This window comes from Delphinus delphis, chromosome 1, assembly GCF_949987515.2.
Source record: "Delphinus delphis chromosome 1, mDelDel1.2, whole genome shotgun sequence".
Taxonomy (NCBI): domain Eukaryota; kingdom Metazoa; phylum Chordata; class Mammalia; order Artiodactyla; family Delphinidae; genus Delphinus; species Delphinus delphis.
The window spans coordinates 168,596,268-168,619,576 of NC_082683.1; the positions used below are offsets into that span (position 1 = coordinate 168,596,268).

Sequence of the window (23,309 nt, forward strand, 5' to 3'; positions counted from 1 at the left end):
GTGACATAACATTGATTGTTCTCAATTATTGTTTCAATTTGATCACTATCAACTTCAACTGTCCTACCTGACTGTGGAGCATCGTCCAGCGAGAAACCTCCAGCATGAAACTTTGCAAACCACTTTTGACACATTTGATCAGTCACAGCACCTTCTCCATACACTGCACAAATCTTTTTTTGCATTTCAGTTGCATTTTACCTTTCTTGAAATAATAAAGCATAATATACTGAAAATGTTGCTTTTTTTCTTCCACCTTCAATATTAAAATGGCTGCACAAAAATTCACCAATTTTGATGTCTTTTTTTTAAATGCATGCTGATATGACAGCTGTCACATACAATCTAACAGAATTGTTTTGAATGAAGTCAAAGACAACTAAGTGCTACTACAGCCATCTTATGGAAAAAACGAAAGAACCTTTTGGCCCACCCAATAATAGAACTGAAAAATAATAGCAACAGTAAATAAAATTATGCAAAAAGTGAAATACCGTATGAGAAAAGTAAAATACCATGTCAGAAGGAAAGATCTGGAAAATTCAGAAGTAGAAAAGTTTTTTTTTTGTTTGTTTTTTTAGGAAATAATGAGTAGGGAAAGATGGGAGTCAAAGGAAGCATTTTGAGTAGGTTCTCAGAGGATGGGCAACTCTCCTGATCTGTATATCTAAAACATCTCAACGCCTGTGCTGGGATATTCCTCAGGCACTTCAAATTCAACATATCTAAAATAACTCCTCTCATCCCTCCTCCACACACACCCATCCTCTATTCTTCTCTCTTAGAACAGCTCTTTTCTGCAAGCCATTTCTCATGAAAGACAATATGATTCACCCAACTGCTCAAATCAAAAACTGTAAAACCAATTCTTTGCATTAGTTCATGTCTTCATATTTTTAAGAGTAGTTACTTGCAAAAGCATTGTTTCCTAGACACTAGTCTTTTATTCTACTCTATCCTTCAAGCTATTGTTTGAATGGTCTTTCTAAAACATGAATCTAATCAAGTCCATTTTTTCCTAAAATCACTTCATGGCAACCCCACAAAACACCCCAAGTCTTCTGAATGAAGTCTAAAGCCCTTGAGATTTCAAAGTCCTCCCAGCTCTGGCTCAGACTTAATCTCCCATGTCTTCTTTTACCACTTCAATCCTATGATAGAGCCATCCTACTCCTATAGTTCACAGAACAGGCCCTGTGCTCTCTTGCCCTCAAACTATCACAATACTACGCCCTCTTCTTGAACTGACTTTTGCAACTTCCAGAGAGACGTATCTTTAGAGTACCCTGAAATTTCTTCTATATACTAATTATAACATTTATCTTCTTGAGAGGCTCGCCTTTTATTCATATCTGTATCCCAACATGTACTAAAGTATCTGATACATAGGAGGAGCTAAACTAATGTTCGTGGAAGGATGGAAGAAAGGAAGAAAAGAAGAAGGAAGAAAGGAAGAAAAGAAGGAAGATATGATAAGTAATAGCTGAAGCCAAGGCAGAAGGCAAAGTTCTTAATGGTTCTCAGAATTTTGTGTATAATATTAAGGGATGTTAGACTCCCTGAATATCATCATTGTGGCACTGGCACCACACATCTCCAAAGTTTAACAGACTCTGGGTCAAAAAAATTTATAGTGAAAGGTGTTAAATAAGGGGGAACAAAGAAACAAAAAACAAGGCCCAAGTATAAGAGACAAGTATTTTGCAGTTCATTAGACGTTAATGGAAAGGCATCAGGCAAGGGAGATCATGATTAAACAGTGTCAAATGCCATGAAAAAGTCATGAAAACAAGGCCACTGTTTCAAGGGGTTACAGGGTTAGAAGCAATCTTTCGTTTTTCTTTTAACATTTTATCCTAGCCAATAATAAGCTATTTTAGTGCAGGATATAAAATGTCACTTAGGGCAAAAATAGAAAAGATAAAGCAACACAATGTCTAGTAGAGCAGGCAATTCAAAGAAGATAAAGTATAAAGAAGATAAGGAAAGAAACATTTATTGAAAGAGGTTGATGTAAAGTCAAATTCATGATAATGGGATAAAGCAGTTTCTCATGGTTATTTAACCCTTTTTATCATTAACATTTAATATAACTATAGTATATCTGTTTTTCAGTTTTAAATATACAGTTGACCCTTGAATAATGTAGGTGTTATGGGATTTTTACAGTCAAAAATCCATGTATAATTTTACAGTCAACCCCCATATCTGCAGTTCCACATCCATGGATTCAACCAACTGGGGATTGTGTAGCACTGCAGAATGTATTTGTTGAAAACAATCTGAGTATAAGTGGACTCAGCCAGTTCAAACCCATGTTGTTCAAGGGTCAACTATGCTCTATTTAAATTATTGAAAACATTCTTCTGTCCTTCACCAGGAGCAATCAACAACTGACTATCTTTGCAAAGGAGGGAGAAAAAATATAGGGTATACAGATATGCTTACTACTTCTTTTCAACTAGTGTATTAGTTTGAACTTACGCCTTACTTATAATTGTCATAAGAAATACAGAAGATAAGCAATCAAATTACCTGTCCTGAGTTTATGTTTTTTTTAACTCTCCTGGTAATAATGCTAACATATAATACCTAGTCAAAAGGAAGATTAAATAATTTCTTTTTGGAGTTATTGAAAATCTCTGGGTTTTTTTTAGCAGTTATATAAATAAAAGCATACTATGACACTAATAAGAACCATACATTAAATTAAAGGGACATACTTTAAAATAACTAGTAGCTAACTTACTGCTAAGTTTTAAGTTATGTGCTGAAATTTGACATCTATAAACATTTTTCTGTTGCCATTTTTTTAACTGCTTAAAAATGAAATTACAGATACTTGGGTTGCCACTGGGATGCTGCATACTCATACAATATGTCATGAACTGCTAGACATTTTATGTTTAAAATGAAAAATGTGGGTAACACTTTATTTTAATGATATATTAATTAGTTCCAAATTACAATGAAAATCCTATAGCAGTGAATAAAACATGACATCTACATGAATTTAAAATAAATTTATTATGATCAGCATTAACACAATGAATACTAAGTGAATTAATAATGATGAAAGACCAAAAGTATTACCAGGAATGTAATAAAACATCAAGAAAAAGCTGGAAGTTTCTAGTCACTTCATCATCAGCTAGAAGTATTATAACCCTGGGTAACAGTATGTGCACATATGTAATTAGTGGCCAGAAAATAACTGACAATAAATAAAAATGAAAAAATGTGTGGTTAAGTATTTTTCCAGTAATATGCAAAAAAGATGCATTTTACACATCAAAATACTATGCTTAGTCTAACCTTAGCTACTAAATAAAATACTAGATTAAAAACCCAATACGCTTTCCTTTTCATTATCATATAACTTGTAGCTATTTTAGACACTAGGAATAAAATTCCGATAGTAGCTGTCCTGTGTTGTAAGACATATTGATGTGTAAAATGATTACTTTTTTCCATATCATTTCACTATTAGGTCTTAAAGGATTTCAAGCTCCTTAAAGGCAGGAATTATGCTTATTTTCTACTTTGGGCTCTGATCATCACCCATGTTACTAATAAGAGGTCAAAAACTACTTGATGATGAGAAATACGACATTTTAGAAGGTAGAAGCCATGCTTTGTTTTCCATTAATAGCTCTCGTTATTATTATTACTTCACAGTTCAATGAATCATGGGTTGCCAATACATAAGCATTAGATCATAAAGTAGGGATTATCATAGTTTGTCATGTAGATTTATACTGTTAGTGTATTTTTAAAATATTTCCTATTTGCTTTTCTTCATCTTCCTTCTCACTTCTCTTCACTTCATTTCCTGAACAAGTAAGTCCTAAAGAAATCAGCAGTGGGCAAGAAAAGCAAAGATCTGTGATGGGGGGTGGGAGGATGGCGAGGACCCCATGGCTCAGCACAGGGTATAACGGCCTGTGCGGGGTAAGGTGGGCATCCACATAGCAGGGGGCAACCCCTGGGGTAGGTTGTCCCAGTCTGAGTAAGGAGAGTATTCCCATGGAGAGGCCTGGCTTTAGGGTGTTGAGGAAAGGTAAAGGAAAGGTACACATGGGAGGGCAGCCAGACAGGGAATCAGAGCCCAAGAGTGATGAAAAGAGTACCCAAGTTGGCTGGGAGGTGACAGTTCAGCACAGAGAGGAAGACCTCACACAGGGTGGAAAGTGGTATACCTAAAAGAAAAAGCAGCTGTGGTGACAGGAGTTTGATTACATACAGAGGGATTGGCCAAATAAGTGAATATATCAAAAATAAAAGAAAAGGGAAAATAACTAGAATGAACTCTGTAGTGCTGGATTTGAAATAGAGTTGTCAATGTAAACTCATGGATTTCAACATCTACATGGACGGATGAATGGATAGATACATAGATAAAGTATAGATGTAAACTCTGTGCAAATGCATATATACACATATTTCCTAGCTCTGTCCACTTCAGAGGGCTTGAGAACAGCAACACCCAATGGCACAGGCAACTACTAAAAGAAACAAGAGGCCCTTGAAGAAATGGATAACTCCAGGGCTGGGGCAGAAAGAGTAAAAGCTTAGCCTCAACTTTTTTGTGTCAGAAAGCAGGAGAGTATTACCATGATCAGGACGCAGAAGGAAGCTTTTAGTGGCTTCCATTAGACAAATCTGGGACAATGCTAGCATGAAGATAAGTAAGAGCAATGGATTTTAACCCATTGACTAAAATAGGAACATATGAGTCCATAACGATATAAATAAGAAAATATTTAAATAAATTGAAAATTAGAAGAGGGACAACTTCAAACTACTTGCTTTTAAAAAACACCTGTTAGTTACAAAGGAAAAAAGAACATCATAGTGAAGAAGCCTAGCAGACATAACGTTAACGACATTATCCAAATGAACCCCACCAGTAATTGGACAAATCAAAATAATGCAGTACCTGGTAGATGTATTGAAAAGATCAGAGCATTACTTCTGTGATATTTCTGCCATAGATACATACCTTGAATCTAATAGAGGAAAAATCAGACAAACTTAAACTGAGGGAAATTCCACAAAATAACTGATCTGTGTTCTTCAAAGGGGTCAAGGTCATGAAAATTGAAGAAAATTTGAGAAAATGCTCTATATTAAAAATAACTAAAGAGACAAAACAAACAACATTTTTTGCTATAAATAACATTATTGGGACAATTGGCAAAGGTTGAAGTCTGAAGATTAGATGGTGGAAATGTACAAATATTAATTTCTTGATTTTGATTGTTGAATTGTGGTTACATAGAAAATGTTCTTATATGGAAAAAGAATTTGCAAGGCATCAGACTGCAATCCATCCCCATTTGGTTTTTGAAAGAAGTCTCTCTGTACTGTATTGCAACTTTTATGTAAATTTGAGATTGTATACACACACACACACACACACACACACACACACACACACACAAGAAAGAATGGCATCTCAATATTGTTTTAAATTCTTCAAACACTTTTCATAGCTTAAAATATATTATTTAAAGTAGACTTAAGAGTAAGGGAAATTATCATGCACAAAGAAAACCATCTTACAATGATAAAAATGTTAATTTATCATATCTGTTAAGCAGATATGATCATTTTAAAGGCATATGCACCTAATAATAAAGCTTCAAAATACATGAAGCAAAACCTGACAAAACTAAAAGGAGAAATAGACAAGTCCACTATTATAGTTGGGAATTGCAACATGTCTCCCCGAATAATTGATAGGACAACTGTCCAGGAAATCCATAACAATATAGAAAATGTGAATATTTATCAACCAACTTGATATAATTGATATTTATAGAACACTCTACCCAATAATATATATTTGGTATGTCTTCAAATTAATTGATCTTTTATTTGCAATATTTTAGTCTGATGTTTAGTCCATCTAGTGAATTATTTCTTTCAGATGCTGTGGTTTTTTTGTTTTGTTTTGTTTCTTTGAGTTACATGGGCCTCTCACTGTTGTGGCCTCTCCCGTTGCGAAGCACAGGCTCCGGACACGCAGGCTCAGTGGCCATGGCTCATGGGCCCAGCCGCTCCGTGGCATGTGGGATCTTCCCGGACCGGGGCACGAACCCGTGTACCCTGCATTGGCAGGCAGACTCTCAACCACTGCGCCACCAGGGAAGCCCTGCTGTGTTTTTTTAATCTCTGAAAGTTTCATTTGCTTCTTCTTTATGTTCCATTTAACTTCTCATTATGCTCATATTTTCCTTTAAGTCTTTAAATTCTGAGTCACTATTTAAAAATCCTTGTCTGCTAATTTTATTATCTTTGTATTTCTGGTCTGTTTCTATTAAGTGATTTTTCTCCTCCTTGTTATAGGTCTTAGTTTGCTACATTTTTGTCCTACTAATAATTTAGGAATAGATGCTGGATACTATGAAGGTTATGCTGTTGAGAATTTGGATTTTGTTCAGAAATTACCTCCAGGAATAAAGAGGGGTAATTGTCTGGATAATGTAATTTGTTTCCTTTCTTTTAGAGATCCTAATCCTGCACTGCCTGTTGCATCAATGTCTAGAAATAAGTTTTCATATATTTTGTTCAGTCTTCTAATTTTTCATGGTGGGAGGGCAAGTTTTGTACCAGTTACATCTTCATGGACACTTATTTTATATATTTAATTTTACTTTTTCAAAACAAAATTTGGGGGAATTCCCTGGCAGTCCAGTGGTTAAGACTCAGTGCTTTCACTGTTGAGGGCCTGGGTTCAATCCCTGGTCGGGGAACTAAGATTCCACAAGCTGGGTGGTGCAGCCAAAAGAATTAAAATTAAAATTAAAAAAAAAATAAAAACAAATTTTTTGTCTTAGAACAAATTTTTACCTATTTATTTACTGTTTATTTCACAAATAATACATGAACATCCAAAGCTTAATCTAAAAATTTAAACCATATAGAAAAATAGAGAAAAAAATTGATTCCATTTCAACCTACCTTATCCTCCAATTTTCAAAATCTAATCATTATTAACAGCTTGTTATATGATTCCAGATCCATATTTTTGTGCCTCTATGTATTTATACATAAAAATTTCATGCTAAATGTATTACATGCTTTCTATGACCTCTTTTTTTTACTTTGTCTCAGAGATTTTTATGTTATTATGTATAAAATTTTTCACTCTTTTAAACTGCTACTTAATATTCCATCATGTGAATATGCCTTTATTTATTTAGCCAGATTAGTTACAAATACATATAAGTCTCTTCTGTGTTCTTCCTATTAGAAATAATGCTTTAATGAATGCCTTTATACATAACCCTATATATAAAATACTCTGTGCACAAATTGTGTACATATTTCTATAGGGTAAGTAGATACAGTCATATGCATTTTGATGCTATTGTAAATTATATTATTTTTGTAGTTTCAAATTATAATAGCCCACTGCTATTATATTTAAAAAATTGATTTTTGTGTATTGTATCCTACAATCTTGCTAAATTCACTTTTTATTTCTAAATCATTTTGTTTGTAGGTAGTTTAGAGTTATATATGCATAAAATTGTGTTTTCAGTGAATAAAGACAATTTTATGGAGGTTCCTCAGAAAATTAAACATAGAATTACCATATGATCCAGAAATCCCACTTCTGGGAATATACCTGGACAAAACTATAATTCATAAAGATACATGCACCCCTATGTTCATAGCTGTACTGTTCACAATAGCCAAAAAATGGAAACAACCTAAATGTTCATCAACAGATGAATGGATAAAGAAGATGTGGTACATATATACAATGGAATACTACTTAGCCATAAAAAAGAATGAAATAATGCCATTTGCAGCAACATGGATGGACCTAGAGATTATCATACTAGGTGAAGTAAGTCAGAAAGAGAAAGACAAATACCATATAATAACACTTACATGTGGAATCTAAAATATGACACAAATGAACATAACTACAAAACAGAAACAGACTCATAGACATAGAGAACAGACTTATGGTTACCAAGGGGGAGGGGGGGAGGGGGAGGAACGGACTGGGAGTTTGGGATTGGTAGATGGAAACTATTACATTTAGAATGGATAAACAACAAGGTCCTAATGCACAGCACAGGGAACTAAATTCAATATCCTGTGATAAAACAAAATAGAAAAGAATATTAAAAAAAGAATGTCTATATGTGTGTAACTGAGTCACTTCGCTGTACAGCAGATTGGCACAACATTGTAAACCAACTCTACTTCAATTAAAAAAAAAAAGACAATTGTAGTTCTTCCTGTGCAATTTTAACCTCTTTTATTTATTTATCATGCAAAATTTAAAATTACTAAGGAAAGTGTGGATAGTTCAATACATGGTGTTGAGACAACTGTATGTCTACAGAAAAAAATTAAGTTATTATCTCACACAATACATGCATAGAAATATAACTGCATAAAGAGTGAAGGAAAAATGTAATAAAACTTTAATATTATCAGTAAATACAGATAATTTTCTCATAATCATGGGCTGGAAAAGACTCTTCAAAAATAGGCTAAAATTCCCCAAAGCCAGAGAAATAGATTGACTAATTTGACTACATAGAAAACTGAAAGATAGTATGGTAGACATTACCATAAACCTAAAATATATGTATTGGCTTTGGGAGTAGGTGATGGGGGAGCCAGTGGAGGAGTTCTTAAGGCCACTAAAGAGACAATTTAGGCTAGAAGAGTGGAGAGGTAACAGATTAGAAGCTAGATAAAGAAATACCTGCATTATGTATTAGTGATACAATTAGCAGGACTGTTGCCTGTAACTGCTTGTTGATTGAAAAGGTACTAATGACTTTTTGAACCTGCACAAAGATGTCTAGGAAGAATACTGAAAGTGCCAACTGGATTCTTTTAACTGCGTAGAATAAGGGGTATCTCATAAATCTCAGCATCACAATGCTTATCTAAATTTAACCATAAATACTACATACAAGTATAATTGCTCATCATTGTTTCTGTTACTTCTTTTGTTCTTCCCCTATCCTCAAATCCTTGTTATGATTTAATTTTAATTTGATTACACAGAGTACTTTCTAGAGAACATTTCCTCAGGTTGGGTACAAGGATGATGTAACTCTGAGTCTTTACATGTCTAAAAATATCTCATCAAAAGAATGAATAAGATCTTTGCTAGGTTTAGGATTTTTAGTTGTTACCTTGAATAATCGATAATTATTGTCCTTTTCTAGGTCTCTGTGTTGCGTATGAGCCATCCAATGCTGGACTCTTTCCTTAGCAAATCACTTTTCTCTTTTCTATCTATATTAGAAGCTTGTAAAAATTTTTCTGTATCCTTGGATAGATAATATCCAAGAAGTATGTCTTCCAAAAGAAAATCCTGTCTAGGACTCAGACAGTCCTTTCAATTCAAAGCCATACTCATTCTTCAGTTTAGGAACATTTTCTTCTAGTATTTCATTATTATTAATCTATCTCCTTCCCATTCCTACTCCATATTCTGCAGTGACTATTATTCATATACTAAGTCCCATAGATATGTCTACCACATTGCTTTCCTGAAACATTTATATTTCAGTTATGACTATCCTATTTTTTAATTGATTTCTTACATTTTTAAGCTGAAAAGAATTTTAATTGGTTCCAGTAATTTTTTTCTCTCTAATTTTATTTCTGTAAAAGTTCTCATTATATTTTTACTAAAGTTTACATCTGTGTCCTCCATTAGTTCTAACTCCACAGTAGCCACCTATTCTGGCTTCTTAGCTTAATCTCCTTCCTCCAAACTAAAGTTCCCTTGTATGGCTTATGAATTTTCTCTGCCTATTTATGTTGATAGATATTCAATTGCTTGATAACTAGGCAGGACTGCCTGCTCAGGTCACTAGGGCAGTAGTGTACTGACAGGCAGTAAAAGTTACTGTAAAAACGTTCTCTGTTCAATGAGCCAGCAGTGAACATGTTGGGGAACTGAGATCTCTCTTTCGGTGCCTGAGGCATAGGTATTCATTAGACCAGTTCCAGGTCAGGAGGATTCCAGAGCTTCCATGGTCAAAGAAAAGAAGCTATTCATTCTCAGAAGTGATTCTTCAAGCTTTTGGTAGCCGATTTTGGAGACATACCAGAGGTCCTACTAGTATCTGCATCATCTGTGGACTCTACCAAATGCAGGCTTCTTTCTAAGCAGTGGGGTTCTTGGTCCTTATAGCTGTGTTTCCCTTATTTTGAAAACTGAGTTGTCTAAACACAGATGTGCAAGGGAGAAAAGAATAAGAGCTGCTGGCTTAGACGCCCATCTCTCCTTCTTCCTACTGAATTTTTGTTTTCTAGAAATTCTTCAAAATTACTGGTCTACTAATTGCATGCTTTTTTGTTCTTAAAATTTTGTACATTTAGTCTTTAAAAATTTTTTTACACTTAACTGTATTTTGAATGGAATCAAAGGAGAAGTACACATAAATGCTTAGTATGTCTTCTGATCTAATTCCTCATCTAGTTATTGCTGGTACCAAGAAGAGCTACTGATTTTTCTAAATTTACCTTGTAATCAGACACTTTATCAAATTCATTTTATTTCTAAGAGTTTTTAAGTAGATTATCTTGCATTTTCTCAGCTTTATAATTTCATGATCTGTAACCAACCTTTACTTCTTCCCTTCTAATATTTACTAATAAATATTTCTTTTATTACAGTATTGGCTACAATTTCCAGAAAAAGATTCCAAATAGTAGAATTAATGTGTATTTTTCTCTTGTTTTTGAATTAAATGGAACTATCGATATTGTATTTCATCAATACACATGATGTTGGCTATTGGTTTTAGAAACATATTCTTTATTATAAGCACATTTGCCTTTATTTCTCATTTATAAAGATTTTTTTAACTTGAGAATTTTATCTGAATGATGGTTACATGGGTATACACATACGTAAAAATTATTAAGCTGTACACTTATAGTTTATGTACTTCATTAAATGTACATAATATATCAAAATTTTTAAAACTTTTATAAAGAAAAGAAAAATACTCATAAATAAATAAATTTATCAACTGCCTTTCTTATATCCAATGAGTTGATCATATGCATTTTATTCTTTGCCCTCCTGTTGTGATTTCAATATTATGATTTTACTGGGTGCTAACTAATGTGACAAAAAATCATTTAATTTTCTTAGTTGACATCTCAATAGGCATTATTGCCTCATTTACAGATGAGAAAGCTGATATTTAAAGTGTTTAACTAAGGTAAGAGTATAAATTTAAGAGCTTAAGTTTAAGCCTAAAGTAACACAGAATTAGGCTTTCAACTGTTCCTGCACTCTGGCATAAATCATCCTTGTATGCTTGGCAGAAGCCTTGCTAAATTTTACTGGTCAGAATTGAGTCCCACTGAACAGAAAAATCAGCAACTAATTAGAATCAGAGGAAGAGACTCCTGTCTATCCGACTAAGTGCTATTTACAATCTTTAGGCTACTAGGACCAAGATGATTGTCCAAGGTCAAGGACATCAAACCAACTAATTAAACTAAGAATACAGTCAGGAACCTTTGACTATGTTGGAGTTAGAAACAAATTGATTATGTTTATGGGAATAATGGATTCCAGAATCAGGCCAACTTAAGGAACATTATACTTTAGGTTGACACAAGGTAATGAAGTCCAGGTAAATCGCTGGTCTTGTACTGGAGAGTACTTGCCATACCAGGTGTTTCCCTTTCCTCAACTTGACCTTAGAAAGGCAGGTTAGACCTTATGTATTTGACGTACCTAATTCCATGCAGGGACTTGATTTAAAGGCCCCATACTCCAAGCATAAGGTTTGGACTGAGATGAATCAAACTTCATTAGATCTTTGATCTTTTTGAACAAGTAACTTACACTTTTAAGATCTCATTTTCCTCCATTGTAAAGTAGGAATAATAAAAATCACTTCATATGATTACTGTGAAAGTCAAAATAAAATAATATTTGTGAAAGCACTTAACAGAGTTCTCAGCACATACCAGATATTCAATTGCATTTATTTCTCTTTCTACTCCCTTCTCTCTATCCTCACGCACTCCCCATGCCCCGTTTCAGAGGGTAAGGGATCTGGAAATTTGAGTTAGCCACTTAATCTCTACAGTGTCTCTGTAGAACTTCTAGCCCTCTTCCTGAGCAACCGCTTTCTCAATATTCCCCTACACATACCCTTCAGCTAAGTTAATTAGAAGAGATTTTTGACATATATTAGGTTAATTTCTGCTTATATACCTTGAGAAAACTATATATGGTTTAAAATGATTTCATATCTTATTTACTTTTCTCATAAAGCCAAATTTGACTTAAATTTTCTTAACAAGCAAAACAGGCCACAAAGAGTTAAACTAATAAACGATGGAATTGGAGGAGGAAAGCAGAAAAAAGAAGACAAAATCAAAATGCTCTACCAATTTCAAAATAAGTTCGGAGTTTTCTTCATTATTTATTTTTAAAGACAGAAGTCAGATCAAGTCACTCCTCTATTGAAAATCCCCTATGACTTCCTATCTTAATCAGAGTAGAATCCAATATCTTTACTATGGCTTAAAAGCTCCAAATGATCATGCAGGCTTCTGACAAGAGGGCCATAGCACTTGATGTTACAGCACCTGAAGGCTCATCTCTGAGATCCCTATCTAGTAGGCCTACTCATCCACTTTTATTAGGTCTCTGTTTAAATATTACCTGATCAGAGGAGCATCCTCAGACCACTCTATTTAAAACAGGATGTTTGTTCACACTTTGCTCACCCTACCTTGCTTTATTCTTTTTGGTTACAATCACCTCAAGACAAAATATTATATGTAAGTATATTTATGTTCTGTCTCCTTCATGACTCTTTTGTTCACTGCTGTATCCTCAATACCTAGAACAGTCCTTAGCACATAATAGGTGCTCCATTCATATTTAATTAATCAGTGAATATTTAATTCATAAATATCGTATTGAGAATCTAAGTAGAGTGCATTAAGTTGTCATAAGAAATGTTAGAAATAAATTCTCTTCTGAATAATATTAAAATCTAAAAAAAAATAAAACACATCTTCTACATGAGAAGTCATGACAGAGGGACAAGAATTAAAAAGTAGCTTAACATAGGGTGAACATGTAAAATGCCTATGTATCAATATGTATATGTAGAAATGAATCACTTTGCTGTACACCTGAAACTACACAACTTTGTAAATCAACTATACTCCAATATAAAATAAAAAATTAAATTAACAAAAAAGAAACGAACTTAACCCATCACAAATTTCCTGGGTTCTAATTATTTAAAACCCTAAAATGTGCTGTTTGTGAAGAGAAATATACAAAAACGATATGATTAACTCAGATCAGATAAAAGAGGATCAATATTAATATTACAAGTTGTATGTTGCTGCATTAAATCTGTTTAAAGAAATAATAAAAATAATTTTAAAAACTGCTAGTAGTATTCAAAGGTGAAACATTTTGCACATTCAAAAAAGACCAATATATAGCCAATAATGAAGAGACACACACCAGTACACACATATAAGCTAAATAACATGACATAAAAGGATACCATACAGTGGAAACTCAGTGGAATTAAGTGGAAGAGGGACATTTTGAACTCATTCCTGTTAGCATTTGACAGATCAACTAGATGAAATTTATATAAGGATATGGGGAAAATGAACAATATGATTAATGAACATATACCAAATTCTCCTTTCCACAAATAGGATAGTATAAATGACCAATAAGTCAAAAAGAAATCTCAGTAATTCAGAAGAACAGAAATGAAACTAGGAAGTAATAGTGAAAGTTAAAAAAAAGGCCAATACTTAGTCAAATAACAACTGTGTATTATCTTTGTGCCACCCTGTAACATCCTAGACACAATATTCAGTCTCTTTGATGAGTAGACCACCAAACATGACTGCCCACCAAACATTTCTTGTGGGGGCAACTTCCCAAAGGGCTTGGACAGGTTTGGTAATGCACAACTCTACCTATGCCCCTAGCTTTCTTATCACATCAGCTACCACCATACTTGCTTTTCACTTCTTGGAATTCCAAATCTTTCCCCTATGTTAGGCAGAGAAGCTTCTCTCTTCCTGGGTGGACACCCAGGACCTGGAGGATTCAGGTGCTAATCTAAGCACTTAGTCATAGTATATTTTTCCCAGCAAAGTCATGTTTCAACTTCAGAGGCAATCTGGTGCCAGCTGTTAGGTAGAAACATTTTTGCCACTGTCTTGTTACCAACATAGAAGACAATAAAACAAACCAAGAAGAATTAAAATTGTTTCTTCCAACTCTGGTGCCTACATGCTAATGGAGTTGAAACAGTATGCTCATGCCATTTGGATTTCTGGATCTTGGTGCTTCCTGTCAGTTAATTCATCAAAACCAGTGTAGTGGGAAGAAAATCTTGTCTAGTATGGTAGTGAAGAGCATAAGCCTTAGAGTTGGGTTTTTTGGTTTTGAGACTTAGTAGCTGTATGACGTCATACAAATTATCAATCCATCTGAACCTTATTTTCTTTGCCTCATGTAAAGAAGAAATAAATATATAACTTGTACGGACGTTTACAAATTAAACGATAGGCCCATACACCATTTTTTTTTCTTACAAAATCTCCCTTTTTATGCAAAATGGGGCCTGACAGGAACTCTTGTGAGAAATGCAGATTTGCTGGCCATAACTGAGACCCACTGAATCAGAATCTGCATTTTACCAAGACCCTCAGGTGATTCTCATGTACACTGAAGTTTGCAAAAGAACTAATCTAGTCAATAACAGATGAGAAATGACAACAATTTCTTAAGGAAATTGCCCGTTTAATTTTTCATATACTAACATTTTATATGGTTTTTGCTCCTATGCTAATCAATACCCTTTTTTTTAAAACTAGGCAAACTTGGAAGTTTTGATTCCTTCGTGATCTTTAGAGACTTTCCTTCATACTGAAAATATTAATAATAAATGAAATGGAAGGAATGCCAGCCTATTCTCATCATGGCCTTTGTATGGCCCTAGTTTTTTCTCCAAACCACCTCCAGCTTTGGGAAAATGTGCCCATTGTCAAAAGTCAGGAGATGGAGACAAAGATTAACACTGAAATCTTTAGAAAAAAATTATGTCTGTTTGCAGTTGCATGACACTTCACCAAGCTTTTCTAGAACACTGTTCTCAAGCTCTAAAACTATAAATTAATACATTCACTTGTAAAGTTGTGAAAATCAAATGAACACTGTATGGAAAAGTTCCTAATGCAATGCCCAGCATATAATCAGTGCTCAAGAAATGTTAGTCATTTCCCTTCCTGTTCATGCTTGCTCTGTTGTAATTATCTTTTAAATGCCCATATTCCATACTAGGCTGTGAACATCAGAGGGATGGAATTTATTTCTTTTAGATATCTAAGTCATAAATACAGGACCTTCCACATAATTTATCTATAATTATAGATAATACATAATTTCTGTCTTTAGCTATTTTTCATACATTTATGTAAACCAGGACCAATGATTGATTGAAAGATTCATTTATGGAATTATTAGAAAAGTAATTATTGTGCAGCTAAGAGGGATGATACTTATATATCTCATATATTATCTCACAACAGAATGTAAAATTAAATTGTGATCAAGTGCTGTAAAAGGTACACGGTGCTCTAAGAATGTAGTAGGTGAGAAAACTGTTAGAATAAGAACAGCTCAGCAAGGTTCTGTCTTCTTGGCATGTTTTCCATTGGTCTAGCATGTCACTATCTTCTACTATGGTCTGATTTACTTTTTTTGGATTTTTTCTTAAGTTGGAAAATCTCCTGAGGCACTGCTTCCAGAAGGCCAGTGTTCAAATGAACCACTAGTGAGAAGATTAGGTGTAGAGAGATGGATAAGGCCGCTAGTGTCTTCCTTAGCCCTCTTCTATTAATTAACATATTGGTACTGATTATCCTGTCAGAATAGTTTAGAGGGCTTCCCTGGTGGCGCAGTGGTTGAGAGTCCGCCTGCCGAGGCAGGGGACACGGGTTCGTGCCCCGGTCCGGGAAGATCCCACATGCCGCGGAGCGGCTAGGCCCGTGAGCCATGGCCGCTGAGCCTGCGCGTCCAGAGCCTGTGCTCCGCAACCGGAGAGGACACAACAGTGAGAGGCCCGCGTACCACAAAAAAAAAAAAAAAAAGAATAGTTTAGATACTGTCACTTCGGGAAGACAATTGAGTCACAGAACAGTTGAGTTCAATGATATTTGTGACATAAAGGAGGTTCAAATCCCCAGGTAGATGGGGGATACTCTGAGCTCACCCAGCTAAGGAACCTGGGCGACCCCAGTCAGGCCATTAATCCTTCCACAAGGAGGACACAGGTTTCATCACATTGCTGAGTGATTATGTCAAAGGAAAACACTTCATTTTACAATTTTAATTATACTGGAATTTTAAAAATCATCTCCAGCTGATAACCATGGCTTCCTGTATCTATAATCCCCCTGTATGCTAACACTACTTTTAAATTTGCGATTCTGTTTGCAGCCCACAAATGACGAAGAGAAGTGGGTGGTACTCAGCGAGTTAGGGAATTTGCTCATAGGAAGCTCCTGTTGAGGAATAACGGGCTGGGGATGAAGCCAGGCCTTTTCGCGCTCCCCCAGTTGATGCCCTACCTGTTCCTGTAGTAGTACTGATGTGCTACAGTCGTCGACCGAGCTTGCAACCGGGCTAACGTGGCCATAGCCTCAGCGCGCCAGCTGCACCACTGGAGTTACTCTGGGTCTCCTAGGCAACCGGGCTAAACCATTCCGCTGGTCCCGGGGGTTCAACTTTTCGTTGACTTTACATTTTCTCCCTCACACTGTTTCAGTTTCCGGAAGACTAGAAAGAAAAATTAAGAAATTTTTCTTATGAAAAATTTCAAATTATTGGCTTCTATATCTTCTGCGAGCAAAAGGAGGAGACTCTCGGAGAAGGAAGCTGGGGTGGGGGCGGGGAGGAGAACTAATGGTTGCTCCCGGCATCCGGTTTCCGCCTCCAGTCGGCTTCCGGAAGCTCAGCTCAAAATGCTGAACTGCTCCTGGGAAGCTGCTGGTGCTGTGGCAGTTGGAGTCTGTTCTCGGGCCTGAGGCTCGAGGCCAGGCTCCTGGGTGTCGTTAATGTTCGGGGCCGCCGGGCGCCAACCGATCGGAGCTCCAGCCGCCGGGAACAGCTGGTGAGGCTGGCGGCCCAGGGGATGGGAGATCTGGAAAGGGTGTGATGGCCGGAGGCCGCTGGACCTGGAATGGAAGGGGGAGGGAGTTGTAATGGATGATCTGAAGACCTTTAGGCCTTGCTCTCACTCGTGCCTGGGATGGACGCAGTTTGAGGAAGGCGTTGAGGTGTGTGCTAAAGATTTGCGAAGGAATACAGTTAATGCTTGCTGATGGCTTGTCTACCACGCCACGATAATTTAGGCGTGAACCTTTCTGTACTCCAGGAGCAATTCATTTCCTCATCGATTGTTGACAAGACGAGGGTACAGAAGAATGTATCTTAATATAGGCCTTATTTCCTCATTTGCCTTTTTAAATTTACTAGATTATCCCAGGTGTTTTGGAAGATCAAATCCCAGAAATCTAGACTCCTGGAAGTTCAGTAGTGGAGGAGACTTCGCCCTCCTACCCCGGGTTTTTGGAGTAGGAGTAACCTACCAGTTTCTGCCCCTTGAACGTTCCATTTTAGTTCAGATGAGATGTGCATGGGGTGTCCCTTGAGAACATGTAAATGTCAGGATTAAATTTGGAGTTCGACTACAGTATCATAGCACCAACGCCACTTGAGAATAATAAACTGCTTTGACTTGTCAGGGTGCTTTCACAAATACACACACTTTACCTTTATGACAGCCCTATGCTAGGAGATGATCAGAGGCACAGAATAGTTAAGTGACTTGTCCAGTGTTGAGATGCATCCTTTAGTCCTAGAGCTAGAAGCTGGGTTTTGGATTTCTAGTTGAAAGCTCTGTAATTCCGGTCTTGTTTTTCTCCCAAACCCTTTTCCTCCAAGTCTACCTAAGACTAACAGTGAAAGAAGCAAAATTTCCACTGACTGGCCTCAAACATAAAGTGTTGAACAACAGGTGAAATGCAGCTGTAATATGTCTGTCCATTCCTAGATCTGCAGCAAATGAGAATATGGGGGATTCTAGTAGCCTGTGATCTGAAGAATTTCTTTTGCATCACCTATCACTGAAAAGTTAAAAGAATATCTTGCCTAAACTGTTTTGAATGAGATCATATCATTCTGTAGTTCATTTTATAATGAATATAGACTTGTTTATGCTCCTTTTTAAAAAATTGTCTTAGTTGAAATATAGTTGATGTACAATATTGTATTAGTTTCAGGTGTCCAGCATTGTGATTCAGTATTTTTACAGATTATACTCCATTGAAAGTTATTACAAGATAATGCGGAGGGGCAAATTAGGGGCATGGGCTGAAGACATACAAACAACTATGTATAAAATAGATTAGCAACAAGGATATACTGTATAGCACAGGGAACTATAGCCATTATCTTGGTTATGCTCCTTTTAAATGCTCACATTATCCTGTGAGAAAAATAGCACTTTTTTTTTTAAATGAGCCTTTTTTTTTAAATGGTGAAGCAATTAGCATAAAATAAAACACATAGTTCTTAAGTGTTTAGTATTTTTAGTTTTGACCGTTGTATACACTGTGTAACCACAACACAAAACAAGATATGGGACATTTCCATCACCTCAGGGTTCCCTCTCCAGGGTACCTTTCTTAATGTTTCACCATTAAGCATCTCTTTAAGAGGCGGGGGAAGACAAAATGTGCTCTGTAGACTGTAGGTCTGCTCTTGTTATAGTGATACTGATTTGTGTGATAAGTGACTATTTAATTTAAAAGTATGACTCTTTCAACTCCTTTCTCACCCTTCCACCTTCCACCCAATTCATGGTTAGGTACCTCTTTATAATATAGAGATACTATGCCTGTGTGTTTTATGCCAGTGACGAAATATCAGTGCCACTAGGGATGCTACTACTAAGCAGTTATTTGGTGCCGGGTTTTAAGTGCATGTATCATCTCTTGTAAGTTTTTTGAGGTAGGTGCTATTATTTTTTGCATTTTAGAGGTGGTGAGACAGGAGCAAATGTAGTTTAAATATACACCCAAGTATCATATTTGCAGTATGATTACAGTATATCTAAAAAAAAAAATTCTTAACTCTCCTAGCATACTGCCTATGTGTCCGAATGAGATTCCATATCACAAGGAGTATATAAACCGGAAAGTATATGCCCAGATTCGTTAACCAGGCTAGAATTCCTGATGTATCTAACTCCCATCTTGAGTTCAACTTTTTCTCCAATGTCCAGGCTGGTTTTTCAATTTTCAGGCACCACATGGGTAAATGTAGATGATTCCTTTCTTTCTTAATAGTTTGTTAAAAGGTAGAACTGATATATTATTTTATAATTTAAAAGCCTAAGGAAGAAAAGTTTTATACAATTAAATAATAAAAATTCTATGTTTTTTGTGTGTCAGGAAATATATGTTTTTTGTGCAAGTTATTATATAACTTTAGTTATTTAGTTAACTTTAGTTATTTAGTTAACTAGTTATTATATAACTAGTTATTATATAATATAGTTCATATTATATTTTTATAAAATCTTTATAGCTGGAATGTCTATCTTCTCTTCCTGCCACCTCATTCACATACAATTTTGAAAGTAGGGTCCAAAAAGTATCTATTTTGGTACTTAAAATGTTAACCTGCCTTTTAAAATTTGAGTCATTTAATGGACAAATCACATTTAGAATTTTGACACACTTTATTACTTTTTACTTTATTAGTGCTTTATATTTAAAGTCAATTTCTGAGGGTTTTTTCTGGGGGGGAAAAGATTTTGAAGGTTGAACTGAACAGATTTTTTAAATTAGTTCTTGATAATGAAACTATTGAATCATTATTGATCTACTGAGCTATAGTATCTATTTATTTCACTTTATGTGACTTTACTTTAAAAGAAAGCCCATTACAAATAAACTATTGATTCTGGACCTTTTCTTCTATCATTTCATTTCTATTTGCTATTTTGATTTTCTTTAGGTCTGGAAAACTGCATAGTGAATATGTGCTTTTTAAATAACTGCTTTTTTTTTTGGCCTTTTGTCTTGAACTCAGTTTCATACTGTCAGGTTTGTCTGAGTCAGGTTTCTGTAATTTGAAATCTGGATTGTTCAAATTTTCAGTCAAGTCATATATTTCCTTTGTTGTTTGTTCATTCATTGTCATTGATTGGTTTGTTCATCCAGCAGACTTTTTTAAAACATCTGTTATGTGCCAAGCATTATGCTAGGTACTTGTAGTTAATATTCAGTTGTCTTCATTCTCATTCCTATTCTAGGAATTCAGAATATATTCAAAAATATTGAGTAGTCACCATGTGTGAGCAATGCGTGAGACTCATTTCCTAAATATTAGAAGGTTACCTAGATGCACTTTAATATTTGCTTGTTAACAAGAATTGTTATGAATTAGTTTTTAGGCTTTACATTGTTTGTTTCAGACTTTGACTTTATTTCCTTAGGCAGTTTTTTATTCAATAGTTTACTTTTTGAAAGTGTTTACAGTTTAAGGAAAGAAGTTTGAATGACTCTTGAAGTCGTTAAATGAAAAAAAAATCAAAAGAATGATCTTCAAATTTAAATAATGAATGAGCTGCCTTATTAGATCACTATTTGGAAAATAGAATTAGAAAATCACTGTTTGGAAAGTAGAATTAGATTTTTTTTTTGGTAAAGCCATGTATGAACTGCTTTTTGTCACGTTGCTAGGGTAAGGAGGAAAGAAAGCTTTCTGGGGGTTCCCATGGTGACAGAAGTGACAAAGTAGTGGCTGCCAGCAACACCTCTAGTTGAGTGCAAGTCAGTAGAACTTTTGCTCCCATCATGGGAAATGAGTTTTTCTGTTTGGTGGCGAACCTTGTGGCTCTTAACTTGGAAGGATGATATCCTTTCATCTTTTTTTTTCTTGTATCTGTATATTAATTATTAGGATAGGAGTAGGTCAAATACACAGCATTAATTTTTTTTTAACCTGAGATTTTTGGGTTTGTTTGTTTTTTGATCGATAAAAGTCTTTAAGGAAGTGCTTAAATTTCTTGAAATTCTATGAAAGATTTTTACAAATGTCTGTTAACTCCTCTCTCACCGTCATTCAGAGAGGTTCAAGAACTCAGAAAAGTTGATGGTCTTAGCTTTTATTATGACATACTCAGGATTCATAGTATACTTTGTACCTTAAAAGAAGAATGATTTGGTATTTCAATAACAGTTTCCTCTTATTTGTGTGTAGAGGTTGTTGAAAGATGAAATAACTGCTCTCACACATAAGTACCCATTCTTATCCTCACAGAATCCCTACAAGATAGTCATACACATTTTTATGATGAAGAAGCAGAATCAAAAGATAAGTAATTTGTCCAAGGTCCTCTGGCTGATGACTATAGTATAATTTAGCTTCCAAATTCTTGCTTTGACTCTTAAAGCTCATGTTCCCTACAGTTTCCTCCCAGCCTTTTTTTCCCCCTAGTGAATTCTATTCCGTATTTATTGCCTAGTGTCAATGTAAAGTTATAATTAATCATTTGCATGTTTCAGAATAAGATAGATTCCCCACCCCTCATGCTACTTTTTTAAAAAAGAGAGAAGATTACTTACAATTAATGGTTTATATTGATATGTCAAGGAATTTCTAAACTAGCCCAAGTGTTACCATTTAATGTTAGAGTTATTCTTAATTTCCTATGATCTGTCCCAAAATACATAAATAGAGAAAATTGAAGATGTAATCTCTTAATAGGTTACTAGACTGAGATAAAGACTTGTTTGAACAAATAATGTTACCATTAAGGAAGGAAATCTGTAAATTCCTATGAGCAGCAGAAATCTTAATCAAACTTTAGAACATTCTTATGAATCATATTTTGTTAAATTAGTCATAAAATTTAGCCCTTGATGTGGCATCTTTAAGGCTCATCATTTGCCTGTTTAGTCTCCCACGGTCATGGTCTACAGTATTATGTGTTCATTTTAATGTTTGGCTATTTGCTATATACTTTTAGGACCAACCAACCTTTCCTATCTTAAGTAAAAGCTAACATGAATATCAAGGCATGCTAATTCCAAAACTATTTTCTTCTTAAACTTGTGGTAGCAATAGTATATATTCATCAGCATAGTTCTTGACTATGTACTGTTGGTTCAGTGTTTTTGTACTCACTGAATTTTTATTCATACAGAATCTAACACGTAAATCGTTATTCCCTTAAATTTTTGAAGCCAATTGAACAGTTGTATTTAGCAATAGGTACCTTTTAGCACTCCACTCCTAAAATTACTTAACTTTGTAGAAGATCTAATCTTTTACAGAGATGAAGATGAGAATTTTACCATGTACGAGGTGGTAAAGAGTTTAATTTATTTTTCCTTAACTAGATATGTGAAAGCTGTAGTCAATTACCCTTTAGGTATATCTGGAAGATTTTTGTTTTATAATGAACTTGGTGGGTTTATTCAGTAGACACATATGTCCATCCTCATGTTATAGTTATTTTATCGGTATCCAGAAAAGGAAATTATTCCCTAATTTTCCTATATATGCTATATTTTTCCCTTCTAGGAATAGTAGTTATTGCCAATACAGGCTTCAAAAAAGTAATAATCATTGACAAAATGGTTAGTTGTTGGTTATTGGGGGGAATTTGTTTTCTGGGCTTTCTTGGACTTCAACTTCTGCTATGCCTGCCTGTACATTGTTGAGGCCCTTGGTTCTTTGGTCAACTTGTCAGTTCTTTGAGGACATAGGAGCAGTAACTTAGGACTAGGGCAGCTTCCTGATTCTTCTTCCTTGAACCAAAAACATTCGAAAAAACCCTTAAACTCAGTGCAGTGTTTTCTACGTTAACTCATCTTCCTCACTCTAGAGCATACATTGTTTAGGAAGCCCTTTTCTGAATTAATTAGAACTTGGTGTTAAAGGAAGCCAAGGAGAGAAATTCACTCATTTTACTGGATGTTAAATGTTGCCTGGAGGAGGACAAACAAACAAACAAACTTGACCTTTGGCCAAATATTCTTACCTGAAACTGGAATATCAATTTCTGGGTTGATCATACATTTTATAGATTGCTCAGCATAATATAATACCACCTGAAAAAACAAAATGCTTATCTATTCAAGTCATTTCCTTTTACAAAATCCAACTTTATATAAATAGTGGGACTGTAATTTTATTCTATTCATTTGGACTAGCTTAA

General features: G+C 35.0%; 2 protein-coding genes across 9 annotated transcripts in view; one reads left to right on the forward strand and one right to left on the reverse strand.

Moving 5' to 3' along the window:
* Positions 1-16,741, reverse strand: part of SPATA17 (spermatogenesis associated 17) — a 187,455-nt gene extending 170,714 nt beyond the window's left edge. The window contains exon 1 of the mRNA XM_060011032.1: positions 16,645-16,741. Within this exon, the coding sequence (XP_059867015.1) occupies positions 16,645-16,712 (68 nt within the window). The 5' untranslated portion in view covers positions 16,713-16,741. The remainder of the gene's footprint in view (positions 1-16,644) is intronic.
* A 286-nt stretch (positions 16,742-17,027) lies between these two features.
* The window catches only part of GPATCH2 (G-patch domain containing 2), a 179,290-nt gene continuing 173,008 nt past the window's right edge, over positions 17,028-23,309 (forward strand). For all 8 annotated transcript variants that reach the window (XR_011246282.1, XR_011246283.1, XM_059998339.1 and 5 more), the window contains exon 1: positions 17,028-17,186. Coding sequence is in view for 6 of the 8 variants with exons in the window: in XM_059998339.1 (XP_059854322.1) it covers positions 17,131-17,186 (56 nt within the window). In the remaining 2 variants the exon portion in view is untranslated. The remainder of the gene's footprint in view (positions 17,187-23,309) is intronic.